The following is a 13,392-nucleotide window of genomic DNA, read 5'->3' as shown; positions in this document are numbered from 1 at the left end:
ACATTCATGTCCTGTTACTAAAATAAATATGATTCAATATTTGATAAATGAATCCCTTGAAGAAGCTATATTTAATCCATCCAGATATAATATGCAAAGTGCAAAGCCGTCGATAAGGATTGTAAAAGGCTTTAAAGCATAAAGGCAACTATACATGATACTCTGTTCCTTTTTTCTTTTTTTTTTTTGTAAAGCTAGAAGATAATTATTTAAATGACAGAAACTTTTTTTTTCTAAAATCATATTTGATTTTATTAAAAAATAAAATAGTAAACGAGAATGAAGAGGCGTACAGTGTGGCGTATAGATAAACTAGAGTTTGACTAAAATAATCCAGGGGTGTGCGTACAGGTGAAAACATCAATGATGAGAGGGAAGGGGCACTAGTGGGCGCAGGTTAAGCACGTGGCTGCTTCCTGTCTCATTTTGCACGCTGCCATGGCTTCGTCTTATGTGTTAGTAACTCTCTCACAAGACACCGCAGATTGACCTTCATAGCCTTCTACACTTGAAAGTTGGAGAAACCATATATTTTTTTTCGATATTACAAAAGCCTTACTATATTCAGACATTTTTTAAAAAAATTACAGAGTTTTCTTTTCCCTATGTACTCAAGTTGAATTTTCCGATGAATGATTGGGAGATGTTTGTGAATAGTATCAAAAGCGTTAAATTTCAGGTAGCTGTCTCAGAAAAAGAACACTTATTTATTCGAGTGTGTGAGACAGTGTTTCTACTTTAGAGTAAGGCAGTGAGAGAGAGAGAGCGAGAGAGAGAGAGAGAGAGAGAGTTGGTTTATGGTTGATTGAGTTGGTGAGAGCTTTAGAATACTTAAATATTGATGGGAATGCAATGGTTTTGATTCCTTGTTTATATATCCTAATCAGATGGGTATCTGTCTTTTCCATGATTTCATCTTCTGGGCTTTGATTCCTTTTATCCTTTCTTCTTGGATAACCTCTCCTCTCCAGTAAAATCGTTTGTTTTTACTCCCTATTTAGAAGATTTTGAAACTTTCTGGAGTTTGAGCTCTTCTTTCTTTCCTTTTCTGGTTATGGTTTGCTTTTAGGTGAAGAAAAAACCCAACCCATAAAACAAAAGCAAAATCAGTCATGAAGTTTATGAAACTAGGATCTCGGCCTGACACTTTCTACACTAACGAGGCTGTAAGGTATGGCTTTTCAGCGATTGAAGCCAAATGGTTTTCTTTTCCCTTATTTGAGGGAAGCTGCCATGAATTTGTTTTGTTGATGCAGGTCTGTCTCTTCTGAAGTCACTAGTGACCTTATAGTCCAAGTGAAAGGAAGTAGATATCTACTTCACAAGGTAAAGTTATCTAAGACTGATATATGTTTCAATTGAATTATGTTGTTTTTCTTTTATATGCTTATCTGCAAATTCATTCTACATGCAGTTTCCTCTCTTGTCCAAGTGTTTGCGGTTGCAGAGGATATGTTCCGAATCCCCTGAAACATTACAGCACCAGATAGTACAAATACCCGACTTCCCTGGTGGAACTGAGGCGTTTGAGCTTTGTGCTAAGTTCTGTTATGGTATCACAATCACTCTCAGCGCCTATAACATCGTAGCTGCACGATGTGCGGCTGAATACTTGCAGATGACCGAAGATGTGGAGAAGGGGAATTTAGTTTACAAGCTCGAAGTTTTCTTCAATTCCTGCATCTTACATGGTTGGAGGGACTCTATTGTGACTCTTCACACCACCAAAGCCTTTCCTTTATGGTCTGAAGACCTTCGGATTACGAGCAGATGTATCGAAGCCATTGCTTTGAAAGCGTCCACACACCCTTCCAAGGTGAGCTTGTCACATAGTCATTCGAGAAGGGTCCAGGATGATGTATCATGTAATGGCGTAGAGGGCCAGCGGCAACGACCAGCAGCCAAACGTTGGTGGGCTGAGGACATTGCTGAGTTGGGTATTGACCTTTACTGGAGAACCATGATTGCAATTAAATCTGATGGCAAAATACCCTCTAATCTCATTGGTGAAGCATTGCAAATCTATGCATCTAGATGGCTACCTAATATTTCAAGAAAAATAAAAGCTACCAGAGAACCAGCTGGGTCCAACTCGGATTCAGACTCAGCTAGTGAGGTTACTTCGAAATCTAGGCTGCTGTTGGAGTCAATAGTGAGTTTGCTTCCATCGGAGAAAGGCGCTGTTTCGTGCAGTTTTCTACTTAAACTCTTGAAAGCAGCCAACATTCTTAATGTTTCATCTTCTTCAAAGATGGAATTGGCTCGAAGGGTGGCACTTCAGGTAGAGGAAGCAAGAGTCAGTGATATGTTAATACCCTTATCAAGCTCAAGCAATACCCTCTATGATGTAGACATAGTCCTTACAATTTTGGAGCAATTCATGTTACAAGGACAGAGTCCACCAACTAGCCCTCCAAGATCGAAGCTGGGGACTGAAAGGAGAAGACGATCTCGTTCAGCCGAGAACATCGATTTTAAGCTTCAGGAAAGTAGGAGATCTTCTTCAGCATCACACAGTTCCAAACTGAAAGTAGCCAAAATTGTAGATGGGTATCTGCAACAGATTGCCAAGGACATAAATTTACCTCTATCAAAATTCATTGCAGTAGCTGAGACAATCCCCGATTTCTCCCGGCTCGACCATGACGAGCTTTACCGAGCCATTGACATTTATCTCAAGGTAACAAAAAAAAAAAAAAGGAAAGAAAGAAAACTGATTTCATGCTGTCATTAGTTTGCCATATTTCAGACTTGTGTTGAATTCTAACAATATTGCTGCATTACCATTTAGGTTGTGGATCACCACTTTCAGAGGATAACTAAACTAAGCCAACTCTATTGACTTAGTAGCCTTTTTCATGTTCTTGATTTAGGTGCAGTTAGGATACAGCTGACCTAACGAATGTAGCATAAATGATTTTACATTCTGCTGACTAAAATGTGACCGCAATTCAAATGCTCCCTTTGTTGACATTTACAGAGTTGTATTTCCTTGACTTTCATCATGGAGGGAAATCCTTGGCATAATTGCAATCATATCATTGAATAACATTAGCATTAAATAATTCTATTAGTGCTCACATGAAGGGCAGATAACCCTAGTTCTTGTTTTTCGAATATCCAGGCTCACCCTGACCTAAACAAGAGTGAAAGGAAAAAACTGTGCCGCGTTCTAGACTGCAAAAAGCTCTCTGTTGAAGCCTGCATGCATGCTGCACAAAATGAAAAACTTCCGCTTAGAGTAGTGGTACAAGTTCTGTTCTTCGAGCAAACTCGAGCTGCGACGACCGGGCACAAAGTGACTGACCTCCCTAGCAACATTAAGGCACTTTTAGCCTCTCATAACATTGATCCATCTAAGCCTCCAAGGGCTTTAAGCACTACTACTAGCATTCCAGGAGATGACCAATGGAGTACCGTCTCAGGCCTTAGATCACCAAAGTCTAGAATCTCAACATTAAGGATGAAGCTTGCCGAAGATGATGATTTGGACGAAAACGATATGAACCCTGATGGAATGGGAAGGCCTTCCAAGTTTAAAGGTTTCTGTGCTCTACCTACAGGACCCAAAAAAATGTTCAGTAGGTTGCTGTCCACCAATAGAAATGCCACTGAAAAGAGTTGAGTGATATTTTGTTCATTTCCAAGTTGGGGATGGTAATTTTAAGGGTAAAATATACACACTTCAATTTTTTTCCCCTTCCTTTTTGGTTCTTTGAACAAATTGCCTTGTAAGTTTAGCAGAGAAACAGAGAATCTCAATGTGCATTGTTGATGTAACCTAAAATAATAAGAATCAGAATTTCAAGGAGAAACTGGAAATTTCTCCTTGTTGAACTTGAATCTCTCTCTCTTTTAAAAAAAAAAGGGGACTAACTCCCCTAGTTGTAAATGACAAAACGTGGGGCCAATATGGCTGTTTTTGTCCATGAATCTGCAAACACTTTACTTTGTCACATAGTTGCAAATACCTGGATCCTCCCCTGTTAATCAAAGATTTTAAGTGTTGCTTTTTTCCCCCTATCTGACAGGAAGGAATCAGGATGCAGTGCTGTTAAATTGGAATTTCTTTGTCTTACATCTTTGTTTTCAGCTAACTTCGGATATCTATGTACTCCTTATCCGCACAGAATCAGATTTTGTTTTTGCTTGAAATTCTTTGTAGGGAATCAACAGCGAAGTTGGAAAAAAAAAAAACAATGATACAAGGAACAAAATCTGCAGGGTTTTGGCACTTCACATGGATGAGATACTTTGCTATTTCATATTATCAACTTTCAATTTAATTAAAAAATAAAAACCCAAATTGATATTACCTTGATTGAATGTAGAACTGCAAAAATATCCAAAAGTTGAGAATTCCATGTAACCTGGGCATATACAATGAAGAGAAAAAACAGCAAATATGTGATAAATGATTCCTTGTTTGTATTAATGAGATTTAGATGCATGCTAATTCAGATGTTCCTCACTTATCCATAGAATAGGCTAAAATTTTCGACATTACGTCAAATCATAGAGCACTACCACATCATAGTCACGTCGGTCGTAGTTGTTTTATAACCATCATTTTATTCATCACCTTCATCATAGCTGTCTTCAATAATTCATTCCATTTCCAATGGCCATTCGCTATGTGTTTCCTTCCCATTTAATTTTCCCCCTCATATTAGACAGCTGTGCTATATATGCACTATGATTAACTTGGTCGGTTATCTAAATCAGATTCATCTATCAAGCAAGGGTTGAGGATTAATTATACAGTAACTCTTTTTATAATAATCTTGCTGTTTTATAATAAAATTTATATCCTTAATTTGGAAAAATTAATGCATGCATTATTATTTTTATGCATATTCTGTTTTATATTACTTCACATGATTAATTATGAAGTTTATAATTTAACAAGTTCAATTAATTGGTATGAATATTAAATTAAATAAATTAATTTATCATGAGCTATTAAATTCAAGTAATTAATTTTAAGTTTATGATGTTCTAAATTTATAGTAAAATATTTAATTAAGAAACTTAATAATTTTCATTTAAAATTATAATTAAGATCATTGTTATTTAATAAATTATAATTAATAGATTTGCTTATGTAAAATAACTATAATTATACTAAAATTTTCGACTTGAGAAAGAATTTAATAAAGAATGTATTTTTAATTATGAAAATTGTCGTTGTTATAAAAATTAAAATAAAACATAAAAATCGATACTTGTGATATGGAAGGTGGGTGTAAAATGAGTAGCATTAAAAAGAATAAAATGATAACCAAAAGGCATACAAATCACAACAGTAAATACAACACCAAAATTTTACCACCAACCATTAACACGTTGATTTCTCCTCGTTGATTTCTCCACCTCATTATCTGCAACAAACAAACATATATTACCAACTTTATACCTCAACATATATATTTCTTTAAACATAATCCACAACTTTCATGGTTAACTGTAACAATTAGTTCACTAAGAAACAGTAACCTCCCCTTCATTAATAAATCCACAAAATTTATTTCATAAATAAATTAATTAATTTTTAACTCGATTGAAAAAATTTCACTATATTTGTAACACTTCTTACCTGTCCCGATGTACGATATGAGTGAGAAGTGCTATCGGTACACTTCAAGACTTAAACTAAGATTTTTCTTTAAATAAAACACCATTTAATAACTTTATGAAATTCCTTAAAACAATCCTCATAATTTTGGAAAGAATCAAATGTGGTTTGAAATCATTTTGAGTTGTTGTATACATACGAGGACCTTACCAAATCATAAAAATGGGTGTTTGTAGCTCTTTAGCTTAAAATGACATTAGTCGTGTTGAGGAAAATAGGAATTTTGTCATAAAAATTTTAAATAATTTAAATAAAATTATAAAAAAATATAAAATCATTGTAAAGGCTTTAAAATCATGTTAAAATCATTTAAGAAGGGTTCAAAAGGGAATGGGGTTGTTCGGGGACCCAAAACAAACCTTGGGAGGTAAAAAGGCTCAAAATAGTGCAGTGGCCTAAATCTTGCATTATGGTATAAGTACAGGTGGGGAGAAGTATCATTACTTCTCCCTAAATTGTAGACTTTTACATTTGTATATTAAAAATAGAAAAAACTCGGTTCAACTGGCACATATTGGTTCGCGAATCAATCAATTCAACCTCTTTCTTTGAATCTGTGTATTGACTGGTTCTCAATTCAATCGATACTGACCTGTTTAAACAAGTTCTAATAACCTTGGAACACATTATACATTGATCCACTACAGGAAAATAGGGCTTTAGCGGCGTTTTGCAAAAATTGTAAAACACAGAGCAATAGTGGCATTTTTGGTAAAACGCCACTAAAAACTGAGTAATAGCGGCGTTTTTGTTAAAACGCCACTAAAAACAGAGAAATAGTGGCACTTTTGGTAAAATGCCTATAAAAAACAAAGCATTAGCGGCGCTTTTGGTAAAATACCGCTAAAAACTAGAGCAATAGTGACGTTTGTGGTCAAAACACCACTAAAAGTCATATAACTCCTAAAATTCTAAGCCCCCAAAAAATCATAAACACTAATTTCTAACCCCTAAAATAGTAAACCTCTAAACCCTAACAAACCTTAAACACTAAACTATAACCCCTAAAACCCTAAATGCCGCAATAGGTTCATTTTTAGCGGCGCTAGGTTATAAACGCCGCTAATGTTAAATTATTTTGTTCAAAACTTCGTCGTTTAGCTATCTTATTTTTTACCCACACATGATACACTTAACATTTTCCCCATTTTCCCCAATTCTATTTCCCCCTTCTTCCTCATCCTAAATCCATTCGACATCCCAAATCCCTAACGAATTTAATAATAATAAAAAGTAATTTTAACAATTAAACTTAAATTCAGAAATTTGAAACATAGAGGGATAAAATTGTTAAGAATAGAAATATAATGACTAAATTTTAATCTTACGAAAAGTACAAATACTTATCTCATATTTTAGCTTTTACAAATTAAGTGGTTTAGTATTCAATTTGTTAAAGTATGTTGCTTAATTACTTTTTCTTTTTAAGATTTAATACTCCTATGCTAAAAGATATTATTTAACTTGTATATTTATTAAAAGTTTATATAAAATTAATTTAAAAGTTTATATAAAAATTAATTGTTATTTTGGTTATAATCATAAAGTTAATTGTGTCTCAATTTTTATTATAGAAAAATATTTGTTAAAATGAAAAAATTAAAATACTATTATTTAAAATAATTTTAAAGTTTTTTGGATAAATAACTTATTGTTTTTTAATTTATATATTAAATAAATTCTTATATAATCGTAAAAGAGCTAGTCTTAATTTTAAAATATTGAATTAATTATCATTATATTTTAGGGTTTAAGGTTTAAGAGTTACTATTTTAAGGTTTATGGATTATGGATTATGGATTATGGGTTTATGGATTATGATTGAAGGGTTGGAGTTTAAAGTTTAGGTGTTAAGGGTTATGGGTTTAGGGTTATGTTGTATGATTTAGGGTTTAGAGGATAAAAGTTAGGGGTTTAGGTTTAGATTAATTAGTGTTTTAAAATTATGATTATAGTTTAATTTATTTAAGAGATAATAGATAAACTTTATATATATTTAGGATTTAACTTGAGATTTGTTAAATGATGAAATTTTATGTAATCAATTAATGCTTTTATATTTAAAAATATTTAATCTAAACAATTTGATATATAAAAATATATAAAAATTCAAAATTTATCTAATTATTTTAAATATTACTTAAATTTTTAAAAATATTTATTTAAAATTAATATAAAAGATATAATAATTCAATATAAAAATTATAAAAATCAAATATTAGGGGCGTTTATGAAATAAAACTCTGCAAAAGGCAAGCAATTTATTTTAAATAAAACGCGCCGTTTTGATATAATGCGCGGCTAAATTTTAGTTTTGATTGAAACCATGTCATTTTATTTCTCTCCCCCCCAATTCCCTTCTTTCCCGATTCCACTTTCTTTCTCAACCATTCTCAGCCTGTACTTCTATTTCTCTCCCCCGATTCCCTTTTCTTTCCCAATTCTCTTTTCTTTCTCAGCCTTTCTCAACCTGTTCTTCTATTTTATACCCGAAAAACTCTATTAGTCTCTCATTTTTGTTTTTAATAGGTAAGAGGTAAGCCTAAGCTCTCATCTCTTCGACTTAGGGTTTATTGTTTATCCTCCTCCTGTCAAATTGCTTTGATTCCTTCCCAAAATTTCATCACTCTCACGCTTTTTAGTGGTACATTTCTCAATTCCTTATCCTCCCTTATGATTTCTTGGTTTTCCCCCTTATCTTATGTTGAATCTATCTACTTCTTCTCTTTATTCGTTTATTTCGATTCTGGCCGAGGATATTTTGTTAAAATGAAAATTTTTAGGGTTTTGAGATTTGATTGACGATTAATATGCTTCTACGTACGATGTTTCAAATAAAATACCTTATTTCCAATTAATTTTATTAGGGTTGGTTTTCGTATCTCGAATAATTTCAAGGTTTTTGTTTTTAGATATTTGAAATCAGGATGGGTTTTCTGGTTCTTTTGAGTCTGTTTCTTTTCTCTCGAAAATCAGATGATGTTATTTTGAGCTTGTAAGGTTATGATTTATGACACTTTGTGTGGTGTATTCTTGTGTTGACAGTGCGGGGTATTGTTTGTTGGAAGAGAGGATGGATAGTCGTTTCACCATTGTTTTTGCATTTATTCATGTCTATTGATCTTTGATGTGTAATGCGGCTGAGCTTTCCCACTTTTGTACATTTGTTATCAACTTATAGTTCAGTAGTATTGTTGTGAACCTGAAGTTGTCATTACAACCTCATTATGGTTTAAACATGACTTCGTTACAACCTGATTATGGTTCAGTAGTATTATAGTTAGGATGTTTTATCTACCTGAAGCAATGTTCTGGGTCAAAGTTGACCCCTAATAGTAGAATATATATATTTTTCCTTTTTCAAGTGCATCTTAAAGCATGTTGTATCAATAAAGAATTTGATTTCCTAATTTTTAATTATTTCAATTCTAATTTTTGCAGGATGACGACTTGAGTTCCAATTATGGTCTCAAGCAAAAGTTGTATAAACACTGGTTGGGTGTCTACAAGACATCTGGAGGCAATGACTTCCACTCATTTAAGCAGAGATGGTTCTTCACTCTTGAACATGTATTTGTGATGAATGAGATCTGTTCTTGACTGCGAATGTAATCCTTGACACATATCATTGTAGCATCTAGACATTTAAATCATATAGCTCCTGCCGCTTTCTTGCATTCATTATTTTAAATTTTCTGCCGTTGTTAATGCTATATTTTTTGAGTTGTGAAGCTTGAAATATTAGATGTTAGACCCATCTAAGTTGATTCAAAACTATCACCTAACAGCAGTGGTTATCACATTATTAAAGATGTTTAGAGAAAGCAAATGTCTCTATTTAATACCAAATGTGTAATTAACCCTTTTTTTGAAGAGAACATTGGTTAATTTGTCAGCATTTGATTGTTAAGGTTTGGGAACATGATTATCTATTTTTCAACTTGAATTGATAGATGGAAAAATGTGTAATTAAACTTAATTGCTTTCCCACAGCACACAGACACACATAATATGTTATAACTAAGTTGGTATTTTTTGGGTGTCTTAAGATGTGCAAATCTAGGATCTAAAAGCAAAAGAGGCTGAACTGAATAAGCGTGAACATGTAATTTGTTGTTGGCTGTTTACACTCGAGTGAGGCTGGCCCTTGAATAATAAGTGTGGTGCTTCCGATTTATTTTTGCAGTATTCGATATCAATTGTGATAAGTTGTTCCTTTCGCATTGCAGTTACAAATTATACAGATTTCTGAAGCAATTTAAATATTGCTATCTTGGCACAAAAAAATCAAAACCATAGTTTTTGAATCTGAATTTCCTATTCATATTTCAGTTTAGTTTTTCTGTCTGAATGCTTGTAAAATATCTTTATGTTTTGTAGTCTTTTTATTATGAAAATACTAAAATTATGCAATGACTTGATTCTTATATGTTCGGATGCAATATGTAACTGTGTTGTATGTAAGGTGGTTTTGCTATTCATTTTGCTCTTAGATTAATTTGTCCTTGTAGTAACTGAATGTTAACTTTATATTTTGCAGGAGTTGAGAAGGAAAGAGGATGCAATAGCACGAGGTAGGTTCTTTTTTTTGTTTTTCTCTCAGTTGTTTATTTTAAAATTTTCTTCTGCACATTCCAGGGATGCATGGGACATGGCTGCTGAAATTTGCCTTTCTCAGCTTCCATCATTGGTTGAGGATCGTAATGCAGAGTTCCAGGTGTGTTTTTCTTCCAGAGTTAGAACTTACTTGGAGAAATTTTAGTAAGTTCTTCAAAGGTAACGTGTAAAATTATTATGTTTGAAATATAAGTATTTCATGCGGTGTGGTTCGGCAAATGGACTGTTAAAATTATGAATTTAGGAGTTAAAAATACATGCTGATTTTTATTTTTATTTTACCGAAATGTTGCTGTTAGAAGAGATGTAAATGTGAGAAGTATATGCACAAGTTGACTGCTGAATGTATTTTGTTTCAGCATGCGACTTGTATAACCGGTCTGCTGCTTTGGTGTTAAAGGAAAATAAAATATTAGTGGTTAAATGTTAAACTTGGCCCCTGTTTTAAAGTTGAATAAGTCATACTGTAATTGTAACATATGTTATGCTACTAAATTAATTGAGAGTAAAGTGTGAAATTTACTATCCAATGCACTGTCATTTGTGCTGATTTTCTTCATTAAGTTCAGCTGTCCGAATCTGTTGTTGATATCAAATTATATGCAATGCACTATGAGATTGTATATGCATGTAAATTTGGTTTTTTGGAGGTTTGGATGGGTTGGATGGAGATTGAATATATTGTTGGAGACCAGATGTTGCAGTGATTATTCCTATAAATGTAAAGCAAAGAGTTTGCAGAATTTATAATGCAAGACCAGTTATATTAAATGGTTGATATGTAGACACTTATATGTTTGTTCCACATTAAAAACACTACTTTAGGTTCAACATTTTTTGATGTTTTATTGTCATTTTTGGGACCTTATTTGCAGTACTTTAGGTTCAACATTTTTTGATTTTTTTTTTATGAGTATGAAACTAACTTATTTATGATCAGTGACTCTAATGGCACATATTAAAGACTCAATATACTTTGTAAATATGTCAGTTTCATGCCTACTTGAAACTTGCCTTATGGTGTAATTGATGATTTGGTCCTCGTGATTGTAATGTGTATATATATATATATCAATATGCATATATCTTGGGATGTTTATTTGATCTGGAACTCATATATATTTGTTAATGTTGACAGTTGGTCAAGAATTCTGGGTTTACGTCTGCTGCATCGCCTTCGGTAGTCCTCCGCATCGTCGTCGGCAGCCTTCTGCTACATCTCCGTTGGCATCCCTCTGCTACATCTCCGTCGGCATCCCTCTGCTGCTTCTCCAGTTTTCTGCCATCCAATTTGCTTAGCTTCAATCCACATTGACTTAGGTAAGGCTTTGGGTCCTCCATTGTGGTAATTGCGATGACCATGACTTTCTCCTTTCTTCTTAGATAGTGCAGCAGCATACCTGCTCTGCCTCCAATGCTTGCCTCTTCTAGCAATGCATGTTTCAATACTTGAACACCATACAAAAATGCAATTAAAATCGTAAATGTGAGACTTTTGAAGTTGGTGTTTATATAGTATAATTATATTATAATCTGTTAAAAAATTATACTTTTATCTTATCAAGCACATGTTTCTTCTATTTTTTACAAAATGGTGATTGATTGGTTAACCATTATGGTTGTATCAAATTTTATGTTATAATTATATTATACTTTATCAGTTGAAAAATTATATACAATTTTTATAATTATTTATAATTATTTATATAACTCTTAATAAATGTTCATCTTAGTTTATAAATTTTCAAGTTTATTACTGTACATTTTGAACTTGTGCATTTTTTTTGCAATCAATTAGTTGCACCATTTCAATGTAATTTTGCTATTTAAATATTAACATGATTTTTCAATATTTTGACTAAAAATATTAATTTATTATATGATTAAATATTGTCTTCTTGACTAAAAGTATATATTTAATACTAATTAATTTTTGGTATTAATAATGTTTGATTTTAATATTTATAATATTTAAATATTTTTAAAACTTATAAATATATTTTTATCAATATAATAATATTGATCATTATTTAAATTTATTTTAATATAAAAATCAAATTACTATTCTTTTTTCCAAAAAATGATTTAAAAGCTTTTAAAATGAAAAGTTATTTTTGTTACTCATCAAATTATATCGTTGTAATTGAGGTATATAAGTGTTGTTAATTGAGATGTTAAAGTGCTACAAATTGAAGTGTTTAAATGCTGTAAATTGAAGTGTTAAAGTGCTGCAAACTGAAGTGTTTGAACGCTGTAAATTGAAGTGTTTAAATGCTGTAAATTGAAGTGTTTAAATGTTGCAAATTGAATTGTTTCAGTACTTATTTTGGGTTTTTAAACTTGTGTGATTATTTGTGTTTCTAGCTATTGGTTTCAATTAGATGAGGCTAACATCTCCATCATCGGTATATAGAGGTATCTTCACCACGTTCCTTACAGGTTCAAGACAGGTTTCAGGGAAGGTAGGAAAATTCTAATGTCCTTAGGCTCGTTGCTTTCTGATTTTAGTTCCATTGCGTATTTCTGTTCTTGTAAGAAATTTTGGTTTTTTTTTTCTTTCAAAATGTTCTCATTTTTTATTGGGGGTGATGTATAGGTACTGAAGCAGCACCAAGAAAGAAGGTTGCGGCTTCTGCTTAAAAGGTAAATTGTAATGGTATGAGGTTTTGTTTTGGATGAAGCTATGTTTATGAGGAAACATTTAGTGATGAAGAGTGAAATTATGTTCCATTGGATGCTTTAGTTGTTATTTAGTTTCTATTTGAATGTAGCTGTCTTATATTTTGAACAATTATTGGAGCTAATGTTTGACCCTTAATTTCTTCATTGTCTTTTTTTTAACTTAATCAATGTTCTTGTTTCGTTAATTTAAATTCATTAATTTTATATTTAGTTTTGAAGTTCAAAGTTTAATAGAAAATTTAATTTAATTAATATTTTTATTTATCCTTAGAAGTATATAATTTAAAGTTCAAATTTTAAAATTAAACATAATATAATATTTATCATAGAAATAAATATTATTTAAATTAAATATTTTGAAGAATAATTAGCGGCATTTTTGGAGATAAACGTCACAAAAATTTGTGGCGTTTTCTATAGCGGTGTTTTTTGCGCTCTTGTGAAAACGTCGCAAATAG

General features: G+C 32.1%; 1 protein-coding gene and 1 long non-coding RNA gene across 6 annotated transcripts; both read left to right on the top strand.

Annotated features, from left to right (window-relative positions):
- The first annotated feature begins 243 nt into the window (after nucleotides 1-243).
- On the top strand, nucleotides 244-3,843 carry LOC108454283 (BTB/POZ domain-containing protein At1g67900). Its single transcript, XM_017752698.2, has 4 exons — nucleotides 244-1,171; nucleotides 1,257-1,326; nucleotides 1,415-2,680; nucleotides 3,125-3,843. The coding sequence occupies exons 1-4, from the start codon at nucleotides 1,113-1,115 to the stop codon at nucleotides 3,623-3,625; spliced, it is 1,896 nt and encodes a 631-aa protein (XP_017608187.1). The 5' UTR covers nucleotides 244-1,112; the 3' UTR covers nucleotides 3,626-3,843.
- A 4,097-nt stretch (nucleotides 3,844-7,940) lies between these two features.
- On the top strand, nucleotides 7,941-13,119 carry LOC108454352 (uncharacterized). Of its 5 annotated transcripts, none has more exons than XR_001866711.2 (7): nucleotides 7,941-8,279; nucleotides 9,077-9,243; nucleotides 10,176-10,209; nucleotides 10,274-10,352; nucleotides 11,391-11,572; nucleotides 12,617-12,714; nucleotides 12,849-13,119. It is a non-coding gene; the product is annotated as an uncharacterized LOC108454352 (long non-coding RNA). The 5 variants fall into 5 exon arrangements; XR_008279966.1 differs by having other exon boundaries at nucleotides 7,965-8,279; nucleotides 9,077-9,205; nucleotides 10,274-10,411; XR_001866713.2 differs by having other exon boundaries at nucleotides 7,965-8,279; nucleotides 10,274-10,396.
- The last annotated feature ends 273 nt before the right edge of the window (nucleotides 13,120-13,392 follow it).

This window comes from Gossypium arboreum, chromosome 3 (assembly GCF_025698485.1).
Source record: "Gossypium arboreum isolate Shixiya-1 chromosome 3, ASM2569848v2, whole genome shotgun sequence".
NCBI lineage: Eukaryota > Viridiplantae > Streptophyta > Magnoliopsida > Malvales > Malvaceae > Gossypium > Gossypium arboreum.
Note: the sequence above shows the minus strand (reverse complement) of the source record. Positions and strands in the feature narration are given on the sequence as shown.